Source organism: Myripristis murdjan, chromosome 20, assembly GCF_902150065.1.
Source record: "Myripristis murdjan chromosome 20, fMyrMur1.1, whole genome shotgun sequence".
NCBI classification, from domain to species: domain Eukaryota; kingdom Metazoa; phylum Chordata; class Actinopteri; order Holocentriformes; family Holocentridae; genus Myripristis; species Myripristis murdjan.
The window spans coordinates 6,937,408-6,956,791 of NC_043999.1; the positions used below are offsets into that span (position 1 = coordinate 6,937,408).

Consider the following 19,384-nt stretch of genomic DNA (forward strand, 5'->3'; position numbering starts at 1 on the left):
AGATATGTGTTTAAGTGTCAGGTCAGTGATGCTGCATCAACCTCAGAATGTGTGTGCTTAAATGCTTGTGAAAGGCTTTCACATGCATGTAAGGGAGCCTGTAATTTATGTCAGATTCTGACTACTATGTCAGGAAATTGCAAATGTCCCTGGGTTTGCTCCCATCCAATCATCCTGATCTAAAACAGAAATATTAGCTGTCAGGTTTCACTGTCGACCCACAAAAAAAAATAAAAGCACCAGAAACATCATTTTAACTCGCCCATCCCAGTTTCTAAACAGTGTGGATTTGTTTTTAAGGTGGAATTTCCCTTTAGTTTTGAAACTGCCACAAGGCATTTATTCACATTCATGAATCAGTTCTTCAAATTTCTAGTTTCTAGGGGTAGAGGAGCAACGCAGAACGCCTCCTGATCCAGATCTTCTCAATCTCTGAAAGCATTACCATTTTTTTTTTCCCCAACCAAAGAGGGAAGGCACCTTCACAAAAGCACCATCATTTTATTGGATCGTAGAGGATTTCAGAATCTGGGAGATGGGAAACGGCAACGAGGGGTAAGTGTTGTTGAAAAACCCGACCTTCAGCGTCCAGAAACCGCATTACGCAACATCTGAGAGCCGCACGCAGCAGGTTCATGGTTACCACGGCTGGCGTGTGGTGCTCTCTGCTCCAGCGTACCGATGGGGATGAGAGAGGCAGAAGATCAAACATCGGTCAGTACTGTTTCTCGGGATGGAGAGCTTGTTCACCGCTGATGGTTTGTTTTTCACCCCGGAATGAAAAAAACAAAAACAAAAAACAAACCAAAAAATAAATATTGCTTTCACTCTTTTCCCGTGGGTGGAAGGAAAAGGGAAGTGTCCGCGCCAACACCGGCATATCATTTAGGCGGAGAAAATCTCAATTAAGGGTAAAGTCTTAGTTAAGGGGGAATTGTAGCACCATTTTTGTTATTTTGGACAGCCAATGGTAAGGAATGAATTATTAAGTCCTTCTTTTCCTTCTCACATTCAAACAGATCTATTGATGGGAATGGCAGAAGCAAATATACACACATAAACAAATACATATACATATATTCTCAAAGACTGGAGGACACCAGCTCCTCTGTGATCCAGAAACTGGTTGCATGAACTTGTTTCTGTTATTCACATGGAGAAACTGAACTGTTTTTTTTTTTTTTTTTTTTTTTTTTTTGCAATATCTGGACTTGGTTTGACCTCATTCATATTTATACACAGTTTCAGTTTTTTTCCTTGTGGTGTTTTTTTTTTTTTTTTTTTTTTTTTGATTGGCTGTAATTAACAAGTCCATATGTACTGTTGTGAGCTTAGCTGTCTCCTTGACTCATGATTAAGATGAGCTTCTTTTTAGTTAATTTGTATCCCTCCCTCCTGCCACGGGTGTGTGTGTGTGTGCATGTATGTGAATGTTTAAGTTGAGCTTCGGCCATGGATTTCTGTGTGGTTTTAATGCTGATGTGGACAGCATTATAATGTATTTTTTAAAACGTGCTTCTTTTCAAATTATGGATATCGCCCTGTGAAACAAAACCCTGGAACAAACGTCTCTATAGATCAGAGATCAGTTTATCCTAATAATAACTAAACCCTGCATATGAGAATTTAAAGGAATCGAACGTGCACGCAGAGAAAATTGGCTCGGAGCAACCGCCTATCTCACGATTTTTAAAGAAAGGGCCTCCGTTTCTCTGCAGTGGGCGCTCCTAATGCATTTGACTTTAGCATTGGGATATTTTATTTATAGTTCATTAATTTTGATCACACGGAAAATTTCATGACTCCCTGCCTGAATGTAATTAGTGTCAATTTTGCTAAACCACGGAGCAGGCCTGATGTGAGCTTAACATATATCACCGCTGTGCACGGCAATCCAACGGAGGGGAGGGGGGGAGAAAATTGCTGCAACGGCCTATAGTGGGAACTAAAGCGGCAGTCCGTGTAATAAAGAAGGAAAGGGAATACGGAGATAACACAGACTGATCAGCAGAGGCAGACATCACGCGAGGAGGACATGATTGTTAGCACAGGGAGAAATTATGACCTTTTGTAACTTTGTTTTTTCTCGACTTAGAGGGATCCTTTTCCCCCACAGGGCGGCGAAACAAGGGATTGTGCTTATCTCTTTGCCTCTCTCTCTCTCTGTGACTTTATTAAAGACTAGGGGAATAGATGACTGGCATGTGGCTGGCGGCTGGCGATGCATTTCTCCGGAGTTTACCGAGATCAACAGCGTCTTGTGCCGTAAAGCCGCCGCCGAGAACGCCCCGATCCAAGGGATAACCTCAAGTTTTAATTTCGTCAGGTGCCCGGAGGTGCAACCGGAGCGACGGTGTTCCTGCTTTTCTTTTGTCAACAGCCGCGCGTTTCCCCCCCCCCTCCCCGGTCGGGGGTTTGATCGTCGGTTCTCATTGTCAAGCGCAGCCTTAAACTGTTTGTGTTTGCGAGCTAATTGATGCTTCCAGCCAAACAGTTTACCCTTGGCTCCGTCACAGCGCTTGTCACCTGCCTGCAACAATTATGAGGAGGGACAAGTTTTTGAGGAGGTAAGCAACCCAAAAGCCCTGTCAGGGAAAAAAAAACAAAAAACAACAACACTCAAACACTATTCCAACAACGCCAGTTTAGTCATGTGTAATGAAAGTATAATGAAACCCGTGCATGTAAAAAAAAAAAATCCAATATAATGTATTAATATCGCATTTGTTACTTGGATTTGCAACTTATGCAATAATTATACTAATAATCTAATACATATACCATTCCTCTTCTTTTTGCATGATCACATTCTTGCACCTTTTAGTTAAAAATATGACACATATGAAGTTATAATCGCCAGGTAAGGTAATACTGTGTATGCATTATGAGTGAATTTATTGCATTAACAAGTTTTGTGACATGATTAGTGTATTCAGAGGGGTGTCTTATTATGTTTTGACAAGATACTACATTTTCCAGCAATTATCCATTGCTACAAGCTTGGCCATCTCATCATCTCATTCAGTGCTCATGTCCTGATGTTTCATGTGTGTGTGTGTGTGAGTGTGTGTGTGCATGGAGAAACTAGCCCAGTTGGTTGTAAAAGAAGATGCAGTTTTATTGCTGTAATGTCCTCTCATCATGAGCTGTGTAGCTAGGTGAATAAGAAAGATATTTCTCTGGGTATGGAGCACTCAGAAAATGAATAAGTGCGACATAAAACTCTCTGATTCCACTGCTAGCTGGATGTGACTATTATATGAAATCCAGAATAAAACTTTATATCAGGGAATTTTGGGCCGAGAACATAAAATATAAGTCATAATGTAACTATGGCGCATACATTTCAGTCGATTGATCCCATGCTGATTTATGACAGATTTTCCAGTTAGTTTAAATTTCAGTGAGGCCTCGACTTTACGGCATAAAGGAGCCGATATACAGGCATCACCGGAGCGCGGCGCCTACCCCGCCCCGGCTGCAAAACCCTCGCCTTTTACTCCCCGAGTTCAAATGCATATCTGTGTTGATCTGCACGGCGAGGGGTTTTCACAGGAACTCTCTATCTGCGCTTTCTCCCTGGCAACTCCGTGGCCTTGGACGCCGTTATAATCAGACAAGCGCCGGACAAACATTAGTGACATTTGCTGCATGTTTGTGCGGAAAGATTCATTAAATCTGCATCACTTTGATCTTGAAAGCTGGCCTGCCGATGCAGAAATGGGAGCCGGAGTTGAAGGTGGGGAGCGAGGGGTGTGGAGCGTTTACTCCGTCAACAAGCCGGGTGAGGAGGAGGGGGAGGAGGGGGAGGAGAAATGAGGGAAAAAGGGGAGAGAGGAAGGGAGGTGCCCTGGTTGGTGATCAGTGCCTGGGCTTCATATTTGCAATTAGCGAAAGGAGAGAGAGGGGGAGGGGGTCGTTTTTTGATTAAATCTCGGCTGTTATACTTCACTCAAGAGGACTTAATCACTTTTTATGTGGGTGTGCTTGATTGTCTGATTATCGCCACGTTTTTGGCAGTGCTCCCTCCCAATCAAATCCTCTGAGCATCCCTTCTCCACGATTGATTTGTAACAGTCACAGTAAACCTTGATGATGGAGTGCACGGCTAATGACCATACATCAGGAGAGAGTGATGAGGGGCGTGATGAAGACGTGCCATTGATGCACATCGCGGCGATCCGCCCTAATAGTTGTCCTCTATTTTGACTTCTGCGGGGAGGGAAACAGAATGAATCGGCATCTCCTCCGGCGCGATGGTTGACTTCTTGATGTACAGTAATGAGATTATTAGAGTCCCGGAATCAACTCTGACACTCGTTTTAATGGCACTGCCTCTCGCCGCGGCAAGATTTTGATATTCCATAAAGTCTGGTTAATGATACAGAAATGAAACCGTCAGCAGATCAACTTTGGAAAACGTCAAATGCAGGCCCTTTGCTCTCACGGGGAGTAAACGCCAATGATTTTAATCTCAAGTGTCTGTGCGGTGCTAATATGATGGAGCGTCGGAGCCGGAGGACAGGGCAATGGACTCTGGAAATTACGCATGCCTGTGTGGACAGCAGACATGAGCCCGAAATGCTATTTTCTGCCCGCTTTTCAATCGATGATAATTAAACTGTAATTCACTTGGCTTTGACTCTGTTTGCTTCTTGGTTTGTGATCCTCTTTTGTTTGACCCAAGCGGCCGTATCAAGGACAAAGCGCCGCACGCTCCTAACCTGACCAGGTGATGATGGGACACGTGCCCTTCCAAACAAGGACAATGTGTTGATGCAAATGGCTTTAGAACATGGGATTGGAAAAATCGATGGATTTCTCAATATCACACAGGCTTGCACACACATTGTGCACACAAACATACACACACTTGCAAAAACCTTAATGTCTGTGTGATACCAAAATTCATGAATCAATACCGGCGAGTATTTTGATATTATTGCAATACTACACTGATTCTTTAGCCCCTTCCCATACGCAAATCTGATATATGGCCATATATGAACATATATATTAAATAATGGGCCATATAAGTTCACATATTTGGACATATATTTCAGGATATGTGTGCAAATATGTATAGTAAATATTTGGTCTCTGACATAAGGTAACATATATGTGCATATACTGGATTGCATTATTTATTTTCCACATATATTAAGAACTTTAAGTGAGAATATGTGGCAGATATATTTGTTTAGCACATATATTTCAGGATATGTGTGCAAATATGTAGCGTAAATATTGGGTCTCTGACATAAAGTAACATATATGTGCATATACTGGATTACATTATTTATTTTCCACATATATTAAGAACTTTAAGTGTGAATATGTGTCAGATGTATTTGTGTTGCACATATATGATGCAATTATGTATACATATATTTGGATCATACTTGCCAACTCTTATATTTTAAAATTTGTCATATATGCCTATATAATTATCATATGTATGAGACATACATGGACATACTTAACATGTAGTTTACATATATGGCCATGTATCAGATTTGCGTATGGGTTGTATCAAAATATACTGATTATGCCCTTTAGTGTCATATGATGGTGACATTTTGCATTGCATTTACAGGGCCAATATTGTGCTAATTTTGTTCTAGTAAAATTTTTAGTATCAGTTTGTCATGCAATTTATCATAATGTTGAGTATCTTATTAGTCTACACAGTTGTTATGCAGTATGTTATATTTTTACAGGTCATTACTGAGTTTTGCGATGTATCATACAAATTGTATTAGCCATGTGTCGTGATGTTGGTTGTATCATGAAATCCTTGCCCTATTTTCTTTTTTTTTTCAGTATATGTTGCCATATATGCAGAAGGATAATGCTCGCCGTGGCATTTTCCCATTTTATCTTACTTTACCCCGCAACGGGTAATAAACATTCAAATCTCGCACTCGGTTCCTGCACTGCAAAGCACGGGTGAAAAGCAATTTAAAGCAAAACCCTTGCTTCACTTTCTTTTTCCACTGTTGAGCTATTACATACAACAAGACAGTTGCCTGATTCTGTCACAGCACGATCCATTTTTAGCTGTATGAATAAAACATTTAGGCACCTTTCTTAGAGGTTGCCACTTTGCTCTGCAAATGAGCCTCGGATGAGACAACGGGGTATTCCTTGCAGTCTGGCTTTAAGCACCCATTCTGTCAATTTTCCGCTGTATTTATATTTCCGTGATGGTCTGCGCAGGTAGCCCGGCCGCCGGGTGTTACATCAAGTCGAAGTTTTCTGACCTGGGATCGAGTTCTTTTTGTCCGACAGCCACAGTGATTACCCCCGCGCGCCGTCCTCCAGCTAAGTTACATCTGACAGTTCACAGCGGTGCACATCCGTTCTACAAGATGCAGCAGGGTTGGGATTTGCATCATCTCCTAAAAACTGCCGAGCGGTCTATAACTTGCCGAACAACTTCAAGGCGCCACGCTGAGCTGTGATTGACACAAAGACATTCACACCTCCCATTGGGATAGTGGGTAGTCTCCTGTCTCCTCTCTGGGCGAGGCTTGTCCCCCTGCCTGGCATTTGCGTCTCACTCACGCACAAAGCTGTCATTTCCCAAATGCATCAGCCCCCCAGAAGGGTGTCACTGGGGATTATGGGATACCTCAGGGGGATTAAAAATGTTCTTGACAGACTGGCCGCTTCGCTCATTCCCAGAAGTCACTCTGTGCTGGCCTGCATCTATTTCCCCCGTGCGAGTGTGTTGCTAAAAAACACACACAAAAAAACACAGGCGAGTGCCAAGGCAAACTCTCACCTTGTGGGTAACTAGTGTTGTGTTTGACCTTGTAGATTCCTCAGAACATAGCTCTTTTGATGTCGACTGCGCCGTAATTGAAATTCCGCCGTGTTTGTGCCGAGTATTTACTGTGTATCTTATCACAGAATGTCTGTTTTTAAAAAAAAAAAAAAAAAATTACAATTTTTGATGAATGCAATTATCAACAAAGAAAGTGCTGGCAATTCCCTGTTGTAAAAACTGCTCATTTGCTGCTTGATAATGTCCAGAGGTTTTTTTTTTTTTTTTTTTTTTTTAATCAAGCAAGGAGAGAGAGAGAGAAAAAAAAAAATACAGTGCAATGCATGCCGAGTGGATTAATCCTCCTCCTCTCCTGTCTTGGTCTAATTAAGGGTCATTCTGTCTCCTGGCCACATTAGGACACTGCACACCAATCCCAACCCACATAATTAAATGTTTTCTGTGCTAACCACCGGGAGACCCTATCTCTTTAAACGTGCGTGTCAAATTGATTCCTTAATAATGTTTATGTTTGTTCTCAGTACTTTATTATCATCCAGGATTAGCTGTTTATGTTTGTTTTGCTTTTGCTTTCATTAGCAACCCCCCCCCCCCATACACACACTCACATACGCACACACACTCATACTCAGACATAGCACAACCCCTAAGGTAGGGATAGAAAAGAGCACATCAGTTTTATCATAAAAGACCAATGTGATGGAGCCAAGCAAGCAGCCAGCAAACCAAACAATCATGCACTTCAAAGGCAGTGGCTGCATTTAATGTTAATATTATCCAGGAGAGGAATTACTCCTTCATGCAATTAGTAAACTGGCATCACAGAGGCAGGCGCTTCCAGTGTACTGTAAATTCCTTAAGTAATAACCATGTAACACTCGAGATACAATGCCACATGAATGCTGGGGGAATGTTTCCGTTGGCACCTTGGGATTTTATGGTTCACTCATGCATCTAATAACGTTTGCAAGAACATGTTTCCCTAATAAATAACCTTTCTTTCCCGGTTTGTAGACACAGCAAGGACATTTGCGATTAACACCTGAGTATTATTCAATAAGGAGACATTGGAGGTAGAAAGCAATCCTGGGCTAAAGTTTTTTTTTTTTTTTTTTTCTGTCTTTCTCACCCGCTTTCCAACTGTGTCATCTCTCCTTTCTTCCTTCTTCACTTCAAATTGTACTGTTGTTGAAATACAGACATATGTGCCGTCAGAGGAGCATTGCCTTTCACATTCTCTTTCTCTCAGAGTGCGGTTGAGGGGATTAGTCTGTGCCTGAGTGCCTAGAATAATGATCACTGCAGCAGAGAAACACATTTTCACATTTCAGGAGATAAGGGCAGGCAATCTGCAAGCAGAGGACTTAACCAGGTCCCTGTGGCTTATTGTGGGACTAACAGAAAAGTCACTACCAACCACCGAGAACCAGACATCCAGTGCTACCCTTATCCTCAAAGCAAGCGAGCACGCCTTCAATTAACTCCATCTTTCCACCGTGAGCGGCATCGCTCATTCTGAAAAGGCAGCGCTCCGTGCGGTGATATTGCATTCATAAACTTTTCGAGCTATTAAGCGACCCCCGCGTCCGCGTTGCACGACTGTCCAATTTCTGACTGGTGGTCCACTTCCCTCCAAGACTCCAAAGCTAGGCTGACTTCCCACCGAGAGACCAAATCTAATATTTTTCTTCCTCTCCGTCTCACTTTCAAACTTAATCCACTCTCACAGAGCCGGCTTCCCAAAGCGGTAGACATGCTGGGAGGAACTCCTTAATTATAGAAAATAAAGGTTTTTTTTTTTTTTTTTTTTGGTCCATTATGATGAGAGCGACTCGGTCAGACGTTGTAATGACAAAAAAAAACTTCACAAATGAGATGTGAATTTCCACTTCAGAGCACAAAAAAACCCCAAAAAACATCCACCTCAGTGGAAGAGCTTGCTCCTGCCGGAACCCATTTCTTAGCAAACAAAGAGGACAGAGAAAATGCCAGGTAAGTTTCTGGAAAGCAAGTTCTCATAGATCAAAAGATTTTTTTTTTAACAGCTTCAGTCAGTTCAACAACATCTTACCTTTCCCACGTACTGAGCGTCTGGTCCCATGTGTTCTTCTAAAACAAAGAATTGGTTCCAGATCCAGCCACGCTTGGGCCTGTGGTGCACCTCCGTCTCCCCGTTGGCCAGTTTGGTCTGATTCTTGGAGGGCACTTTGGCGGGGACGTGGTGGCTCGCCCCGTAGCACCTCTGGATGAAGCAGAGGCAAACCAGAAAGGGACAGAGACAGGAGGTGGTGGATATCCTCATGGTGGCGCGCGCGTTTGCAAACGTATCCCCGTGCTCGCTGGTGTCAAGGTCCTCCCACCACCGCCGCTGCCGCTGCCGCCGCCGCCGCCGCCGCCGCCACTAGCCACCGCTGCGGGCTCGAGTGGTGGTGGTCTTGGCAAAAGGCGCCCTTAAATCCAAACTGAGAAAAAGGTGGTCCTGGTAGATCCTCGAAGGTTCATGGCCCACAGCCGTAGGGTTTGGGAAAAGGCGAGATACATTTACATCGTGGAATCCCCCGGGACGTGAGACGCAGTGGAAATGAAAGTGAACTTCTGGGTAGTTCTACCAAGAGCAGAGGTTAATCCCGGCAGCCATGCTGTATTTCCTGGCAGAGAGAGAGAGAGAGAGGGGAGATGAGAGGGGAAGAGAGACAGAGTTAGAGATTAATTTGATGGATATTATAAGTTAAATGTCCACTAATTCCCTCCAATTAAATTGCGGCTCATAAATCCATACAGATGAGGACGAGAACTTCAAACTGGTTGACGGTGATAAAGCACAAAGAGGCAACAAGAAGCCGCCGTTCGGTGCTCTATTCATTTTCACCATTAAGGAGATGACACAAACAAGTTGGGACTTGATGGGCTACCGTGCTATTAAAAGGTTGTCCATGCCTGTGAGGTCAGAGCGCTGCTCGGCGAGCGATATTGCCCGGCGAGGTCGGGTCCATGTATCAGGGCAACACAGATGAGTCAGTTTGGTTAAAAATATCAGGAAAAAAAAAGGTTTTATTTGATTCTTTTAACACTGCCAGGGCACACTGCGAGGCTTAGTGTGTGCCTCACCACAGTGAATAATAACCGCGGCAGCAAGAAATACATTTACTATGATAAGGACAGACATTAAGCCACTCAAACGTAAGGCAGTGGGAGATTTTAGGAGGCACTGGAATGGAAAAGAGAGAAAAAAAAATCAGTTGGGGCAAATGGACTTTTTTTGAAAATGAAAATTACATATTGGAAATGGCATTGGAGAGGTAGAAAATAACTGCACGCATTGTTGAATTTTTATGATATTTAGCATTGTCAGTGAAAAGCTCTCGCATTCCTTTTGGCGGGGAATGTGCACGAGGCTTTCGTTTGCGGGGCCGAGGCAAATCACGAACGCAAATTTAGTCAAAAAAAAAACAAAAAACTTCATTACACCATCAACCGACGTAACAAGAACAAGGATGAGAGGAAGAGGAGCCGCCGTGTGGAAAATTGTTTGACTTGCTGGTCCAGTTTTCACAAAATGCTATTGTAGACGAGCCGCTTCATGGGGATTATTGAGGGGACAAACACATGTACTTGATATTTAATAGGATACAGGGACTGACAGACTTCAAAGGCGACTGCTCCCTATCTCTTACAATGCATGTGACACCATAAGAGAGAAATGGTGAAACGAGGCATTACCATAGTTGTGACTGTCACACTTTTCGGAGGATAATCACCAAATTCTTTATTTTTTTATATATAAATATATATATAAATATTTCACATATATGCGGATTAAGATATGCTTAGAACCCTTGACTAATCCCCATGTTTTCAAATATCTCAACATGCAAATTACGCAGCTCAAGTATAGTTGTGGGTGATGTTCACTAAGTGGAGGGGTTGTAATGTGTAATACCTAGTGCCAGCTGAGCCACAGCAAAGACTGCTGCACATCAGCTTGGATTACGGCGGAAATGGATAAATACGAAGCCACATGCTAAACATGTGTAATCTGGGGCCGGTATTCTCATCCGCACATGTTACATGAAAGCCATTTCTGCTTTTTTTAATTTCCGAAACCATGAAGCCTGATTGAGCAGTTTTACTTTTTTTTTTTTTCTCCAGATTCCACAATTTCTCCATGATCCAATTTCGATAATATCCCAACTCAACCACACACTGCCGCACAATTTCCTAAACGGATGAGCCGTCACTTAGTCAGTCTAGTTACCTGAGTGAGTTAGATTCAGTGTCAGTGTCTTTTCAAATGAATCCTCCAGGGCCACCCGGGGGCCCTCTTCAATCAGTCTCCTAATTGTCTGATTATCATGCCGATTCTAAGCAAAATACATTTCAGGGAGCCATGAAATCAACAGCATCTGGCTGTGTCAATGGAAATAATTTCCCTCCTTTATGATGATGATATTGTCTTGAGCAGCTTTCCGCCCAAGGCATGTTTATGTATGTACAGCATTGAACAGGATGGCTCGTGTGCAACAGGAGAGCGAGGGGCTCAGAGAAAAGTCAGAGTGACCCAATTCATATTCCTGGGTTCCTCTTATTTTAATTAAACCGGCAACAGTGGCATCCATTCGCCTTTGGCTTCTGCCATTTGTGCAAACTCTGATTCTAAAGCATGGCTGCCCAGTATATTGATATGATGTTGATATGATAATATGGATATCACATTATTGTGGCATAAGTGGTCATCACAACCAAATTACTATTAATTGTTTATCGAATCTCTCATGTAAATATCTCACGAAAGCACACAGTCATCCCTCGCATGTCATTACAATGTCAATATCAAGGTGTTCGGTTAAAGATATTGTTATAATATTGGATTTCATCTGTCTTGTCTTATGTTTTTCAAATACTTATGATGTCCAAACGAAAGAAAACAAGTAACAAATGGCAGACAGCAGTATTCAAACCTATCTACTACCAATAATACTCCAATAATAGCAATACTCCAGTAATGATCACAATAACACACCAATAATTCTCTTCCCTCAATCAGAATCTGCCTGATTTACAGATTTACAGATAGATATTCGTACACTGACTCGCCCCACTCCACTCCCACATGAAGCATTTATGTGTAGTGTGTAAGTGCTTACTAACACACTATATCATAGCAGTAGGCAGGAATATCATCACCATGTAGACATTCACAATTTCTGAACATACCGAATGATCCTCTATATTATTAAAGTTGTCTATGTAATGTTTATCATTACATTATGGTCGTGGTAGAGAGCATTTGTGAATGCTAACTAGGGCCAGGGATGTTCATATAAAGTGTAACCTACTTTTTTTTTTTTGGCTTGCAGACCGTCCAATCTGCAGACAGAACGCCCCAGCTGGACTAAAATATTCCACTAAATGATATCATCATCCCAACAGGGAGATGCAGGGTACCCAGGGTTCATGCTCACAGCTTAACTTGAATGGGCTTTAACTGGTGTAAGGCCGAAACCCGGGTTACTCCTCGCATGTAAACATGGGCATTGATGACACGGTGGGTGGTGACACACCTGGAAAGGCAGAGATAGCGACGGAGATGCAGCGATTCGGTGAGACAGAGACGGGTGGGGGAGGGGAGGCAGAGCATCAGGCCCCTGTCGTCTGCCGTTAATAGCTAATGTTTTGGACTCCCGCTGAGCGCTAACACACTGCATTCGATTTCACAGCATCAGCTTTCTACCGATGTCGAACAGCAGATAGCAGAGGAGCGGGGCGGGTCAAACGCGTATCACTGAGCGGCTGTTCTGTCCTCAGAACAAAGAGAGCCAGCCAGACAGAGAGGACCACAGAGAGAGAGAGAGAGAGAGAGAGTCTCTTGACTTTTCACCTCGCCCAAATGGAAAAAACACAAACATTTTCCACTCATTTGTACGGCCTGTTTGCAGCCTGTGTTCTCAGGCAACGCTTCACTGAGTCGAGGTAAGTAAACAAGAGGTTTGAAATAAGTACAGGAAGACACGAGCGGGAGGGGGAGGAAAAAAATAGTGACAAAGCAACATGCATTTATGTGAAATCAGGAAGCAATGCCACGGTGAAAATGTTCCCGAGGCTAAACATGAATTTATTTCCATTCCTCTGTTGTGAAGCCGAAACTGCTGTACATGAACCTGCTTTAATCAGCGCCAAAACGGGGGGCAACACTCAAAATCTAATCAAATCCTATGGATTCATCATGGCCCCTGAGTGGTCTATCATCCCGCGTAGGGGCAGTCATTATTTTTGCCGCTGCCTTCACAAATGCATCACTTTAAAAGACTTTACACTTCATTGGCAGTGACAGCATCGCCGGTTTTCTTAGAATTGACATTGCAAATTATATTACACTACGCCAGGCGAGCAACAAGGCATCTGATTTCAGTGCACCTGTGTTCTAAAAATATGCTCTTTTTTTTTTTTTTTTTTTTTTCCTCTTTCCGCTGGGAGTCTATCAGGAGATTTGACCCAGCCCATTGTTTGTGAAGGGAAGCAGATTAGTGTGATCAGCTTCACAAGTGGGGCAATCCTCTAAATTTGTTGCATACCCCGGAGGTGCCACAAAAGCGGAGGAGACAAATAAGTTGGAGAGGCGCAGCAGCAAATTCAGCAGTAGAGCCAAGGTGACGGCGACATTTCCTATGAAACATAATGCAACATCTTACTAGAAAATATAAAGTGTGCCTTTGCTCAATGATGTGTGTGTGTGTGTGTATATATATATATATATATATATATTTATTTATTTATTTATTTATTTTTTTGACTATAATTTATTCTAAGGAAGACTTTCTGTGCTCCTTCAGTATCACCCAGTATATCATTTTTCAGATGCATCATGCCAATATTAGCCTTTTTAGTAAATACTGGACTTCAGTCTGTCAGTTTTATCCACGACTGATGTGGTGGAAGCTATTTAAAAACAAAATGGCGTTTTGTAAAATGATATTTCATTTACAAGCAGTAATGCATACCAGAATTCCCCTGCCATTTATTTATTTATTTATTTATTTATTGGGAGAGGGGGGTAGGTCACCCTGCCTCAGGGAGCCGCTAATCCCAAAAGAATTTCATTACTCTTGTTTTCAATGGAGAATGCTGGTCTAAGTGCTGTTTCAGAGGTTTTTCTACCCTGGCAGAAAAATCTCTGGAGGAAACACTGAATACTTTGTAATTTTTTAGACATGAATCCCGTCTCATTTTAAAGTGATTACAGCAAAGCGTCGTCTTTGTTGTTGTATGTATCGCCGCGCGAGTCTCAATACCGCGCTCGCGGGCTCTGAAGGGGCCAATCAGCTCATTTGATGGTGAAACTGTCGGTTAGCTTTGATGCTGCAGGGATGTTAGAATCAGAGACGTGTACTGAAAAAAAACAACAAAACAAAACAAAAATTATGTATATTAAGTCTTAAAAATCTGGTTTTCCAAATAAATAAATAAATAAATGCAAAAACTGCCAGTGGGATGAGATGATCTTACTTGTGACATCCCTAGTATGAAGACAAGTTTATGAAAAATCTGGAAACAAGAGCCGATGATGCCAGCTGTGCACAAATACGACGGTAACCATTTTTCTACGGCACCATAGGTACTGGATGTATTTATTTAGATTTAGTATTTATTTAGATTTCGCCTTCAGTGGACCCTAACATACTCTTCCAGACCTGATGGGGGCAGTATACATACGATTCACGCTTGTTCAAGTGCGTGAGAGTCGTGTATGGAAGGATTTTGTGTTGGAGGCGGATGCTCAGGGAGATGATAATAAAATAAAAATATGCAAGCGGTGCCATGAATGTTTACCATTAAATCGTTGTTTCTTTTTTCTAATTATGCATAAGCCTACTTGCTATTTCCCATATTTCTCTCATGTCTCTATTTAAGCACAGTTGACTTATTTTTTTGTTTTTAAATACTGTAAGGCTTAAATACTTGAATGTTCAACAGATTTTAATAAAGGAGTGTACACTGAAGTAAATAGGATTTTCTTTTTTTAATTCACCGGAAATTCACCGGTATTGGTATCGACTAGGGGATTTCTGGTATGGTGACAATGCTGCTTCATCCTAGTGGGCTGATTTTGCCTGAGTCTGCCTTCTTTGAGCATATTTATACCTGTTCCCAGAACAATTCTTGAAGAAAAAAAAAAAGTGAAACCGCACTGAAAACAAATTCTGTTACACTCACAATGACAGAGGGTTTTATGCTTCACTGCCTCACAGCAAACATGCTATTGTAACTGCCAGCTCCTCTTCTTCTACGGTTCTTTCATGCCAGCGCCGCAGCCGACACTGCAAAGGCCCCTCACTACCTCGATTTTTAAAATAGCTCACTCTAAACATACGAAACACTCTGAACCTTCGTCTCATGTGAGATGTACATTATTTACGAGATATTTAAGAAAACATGTGCTCGTTTTTTTAAAAAATATATATACGTGAAATATTTCATGGTCTAAAAATTATTTAGTGGATATCATCACCAAGCATCGACCATCTGCGACTCGGAAACGTCAGTCCCATTAAAACCTATATCAATCATCTGTGTGTTACATACATTATAAAAGCCGTCCTGAAATATCATCATAATTCTGGTGTTAAATGCCTTGCTCAAAGGCTTCTATTATTGCTGTGTCTTTATTGTTTTAAATCGTTCCATATTATTTTTTTATATTTTATTCAGTATTTTATTTTATTTTATTTTATTTTTATTTATTTATTTATTTTAAATTAACCATATTTTATGAGTGTGCATCGGTCTCCTTGTCCTTTCACTTCTTATTTTATGCTTATTTGTCAATCAAGATGTAAAGCACCTTGAATATCATGCATTTGTTTGAAAGGTGCTATATAAATAAAATCTGATTGATTGATTGATTGATTGATTGATTCTTGAAATCAGGCGCTGCAGAAAAAAAAAATGTCTCATTCGCCTTCTCCATCCACGTTTTCCCAGCTGGGATTCAAACCAGCAACCCCAATGCCCCATACGCCTCTCTATCCTTTGGGATTCGAAACTGTATTCATAAATGTCACACCCGAGTTGTAAATTCAAAGCTGCTGTGAAAAAAAAAACATCATCACGGTTGCTTTTAATGAGCATTCACACACGTCTTTCATCGGTCTGAATGCATTTCAACAAGCGCTTGATTGATATTTTCCTCCGCCGCCGACTTGAACACACAGTCTGACACCTGCAGGGGGAGTGACATCAAATCCATCCCACAACCACAGAGAATGGGCGTCAGAAAACCTCAAGATCATCTAATAATCATGATGCAGCTCTATAGAGACAACACTTCCCTCGCTGTTCGCCTTGTCAAACCGAGATCTGAGAATCAGGAGGCGCTCTCTTTTCTTCTCGCCTGAAGTGATGAGGGAGGGAGTAATTTAGTTTTCCAGGCTACATGCAGTACAGCTGTCTAAGTGAGATTTTAAATCAAGGTGTATGCTGTATAAAAAAAAAAAAAAAAAAGAAAAAAGAAAGAAAGAAAAAGAGAATACTTTGTTGTCAAACGTGTGATGTCGAGTGTGAGGACAGTCGAAACCCCCTGTGTAAACAGTCTCAGCAATGCAGAACTACACAGCCACAATTAGGCATCTGACGCAGGAACGTACTGTACAACACACCGAGTCCTAAATCCTCCTTGCTCTGTTTCCCTGTCACACACAGACACAAACGCCGGAACACACAGACGAATACTGCAACCTTGCATTTCGTTTCGTTTTGTTTTTTTTTCCAGCACTTGTGGGTAATTAAAGCCAATCAACAGCAGGTTTTAAACACAGATTAGGCCTGAAGGTAATTAGGCCCATTGCAGTAATGACTCCCACTGAGTCATGTGGGCAGGATGGTGTGTCAGTCACCCCCTCCCACCATTTCTCCCAAAGTCAACAACGCCTTGTCCTTCCACCACGCGATGCTCCAAACACCATCTGTCCTAACCCTCTACCGCATCAGCCTTGATTACCTCAAACCTGACTGCACTGTCCTCCTCGCGTTGCCCGGCGAGGAACAGCACGCCGGCCTCTGATGTTTTCATCTTTTCACGTTTACACGCCAAGTTAAACAAGCGTAATTATATCTGTGAAGGAGGAGCAACCTCATAATTCCTTAGTTATTTATTTATGTTCCTTTTTTTTTTTTTTTTTTTTTTTTCCTAGGTGTCAAATTAGAAAACATCCCTGCACTCGTCAACCTCGCTATATGTTGTTTGGCTGCTTAATGAGAGCTGGGTGGAAGATGGAAAATGTCCCATCTGTTGTGTGTTTAATGGCTGGATTCTTGAGCTCTCATCATACAGCAGGAGTGCCAGGATGGTGCAGACAGCACCCATCTGCTGGCCACTGCAGGGAAAAAACACACAGCATTTCAACTCCCATCATCATCTCTCTCCACTCTCACTGCAGCGCCGCCGCAGAACATGTAGACAAGGGTCCATCATCATTATGCACGCGAGGTACGGAAAACTGAAACTGTCGGGTGGACATCTTGATGATCACTCGGCGCGTTGTCGAGCACTTTGCATGATACGGCTACGCGCGACGCGGGGTTATCGCGCCTTGAGTCGCCCCCCGACTACAAACAGGAGGAGGAAAAACAAACAAAATGGATGCAGGGTGGTAATATATTCAAATCACCTGCAGAGCTGAGTTATTCTCATATCTGGGAAGTCTAAATTCTGGTTGAGACTGTTGCAGTTTGGCAGGCTTTCGCCATTTTACACATGCTAGATACACAGAGCAGGTGGGGTTTACAGCGAGTAGAGGGCCCCTGTGCTCTCATCCACAAAGTAGGGCTGAGGCTATTCGCATTACCATTTCATACACAGATAAGCTTGCTTTCTCGCTGCCAGGTAGATTCCCTCATGAGGGGATGAAGTGTGAGAGATTTGGAGTTTTGTAGCCACTCGCTGCACTGCTTTTCAAGTGCCCACAGAGACTCGGGAGGGGTTGTGAGGAGCAGCAACAGACAAATATGCTGCCTCATGGTCCTAATAAAGACCAAGCCAGTGCTGGAGACCACAGTGAAGGAGAGGGGGACGGATGGAGGAGGAAAGGCAGGGGAGGATGAGCAGACGAGAGCATGTTCTGTGTGGATAATGAACCGACAGCGGTCTTGTCGTGATGCCATCATTCTGACTTTGACACAAACATTAAAGTCGCCGTAAAATGAATTCCTGTTACACTGTCCTCCAGGAAAATAAAAGTATCTTTTAATGGTGAGCTCATGTGGGAAATAAGAATCTCAGCCAATAATACTTGAACCAATTTCTGAACAATCTGAAGTGATATCCTAGTGGTTTACACTTTTAATAAAGAATAATCCCTCCCCATGTTAGATAAACGCGGCATTTTATGTGGTCGTGAAGTTTTACATTTAAACCTTGCTGATACAATAGCAAAAAAACAGATAAATAAATCGCCACTTTGATTGATTTATAGCAACATTTGCACAAGGGTTTTGATTTCGTTTTGGGCGTCCAGGTCAGTGACCAAAACATTTCCATATCTGGCTCCTAGCACCAGGTTTGTCAACTAGTTTAGGTGGACTGGGACTCATTTCAAAATGTGTTGAAGTGTTTGATGCTGTTGCCATGTTTTCAGCTCTTTAACTGATTTTTGCATTGGCTGCTGCGCTCCACTCACAAGAGCCAAGCTGTGACTCTGTATATTCCAGTCCTTCTTTGGCCATGATCGCATTTGATGCTTTTTTTTTTTTTTTTTTTTTTTTTTTTTGCTCTCTCCCCCCCCTGCTCAGATGCAAAGGGCAGCTGTGAACACTGCTCGTATCAGAGGGAGCAAGAGCTCAGTGTGAGCAAGGCGCATTACATCAATTTTGTTGCTCGCAGCAGTTATCTAATTAGAGCCAGCTAACTGAAGTGGAGTCAGCTAGCTGAAGTCAGTCGAAAGTTTTCAGTCATTCAGGTCATGGTGCATCTGCAAGGAGCGAGTCAAAGGCGACTGGACTGGGTGCAAAATCTCGACAGCGTTAATGCTGCTCATCCGGGAGGCTTCCTCCTCCGTCCTCGCGGGGCGGTGATTTCTCCGACATTTAAAGCGCGGTGGCTGATTCATGCCTCGTGTTCGCGAGAGTGTCGTTGACAGCGCCGGGGGGGTCACATGGCGGTCTTGTGGCAGTCATTAGAGTCACATAAACGGAGGTCTGACCTGTTGGGAAACCCCCCCGGGGCAGCAGTGTTAGCATGACCGCACAGAATGAACTTCAACAAACGCTGCATCCCTGTGTTCTCTAAAAACCCAAGGATCACACTGGGCCAACGACTCGTCCACCCGCAAGATCCAGCCAGTCCAACAAGGAAACAAAACAACTTAATATGTGCGTGGCCAGACACAGAAGGAATAAGTCCTCAGGTAAAGAATCAACAATCAGCTTGCATCTAAAGGACAAACGACATTTGTTTGAGGACAACGATGCACACATCTTGCACCTAACCCAAACCAAATGCAAAGTACATTTGTAAGTCGGATTAAATGCATCTTGGGGACACGTTGCAACCACGTTTTGGTTGTGGTCAGGGACAAATTGTGCCACATAGCATTAAACAAG

At 42.6% G+C, this 19,384-nt stretch overlaps 1 protein-coding gene across 2 annotated transcripts in view; it reads right to left on the reverse strand.

Moving 5' to 3' along the window:
* Window positions 1-19,384, reverse strand: part of LOC115378950 (cadherin-18-like) — a 104,600-nt gene that overhangs the window by 76,705 nt on the left and 8,511 nt on the right. The window contains exon 1 of one of the 2 annotated variants that reach the window (XM_030079536.1): window positions 8,862-9,092. In XM_030079536.1, the coding sequence (XP_029935396.1) occupies window positions 8,862-9,092 (231 nt within the window). Of the gene's footprint in view, window positions 1-8,861; window positions 9,439-19,384 lie in introns of those variants that run through there. The other variant, XM_030079535.1, reaches the window with a different exon arrangement.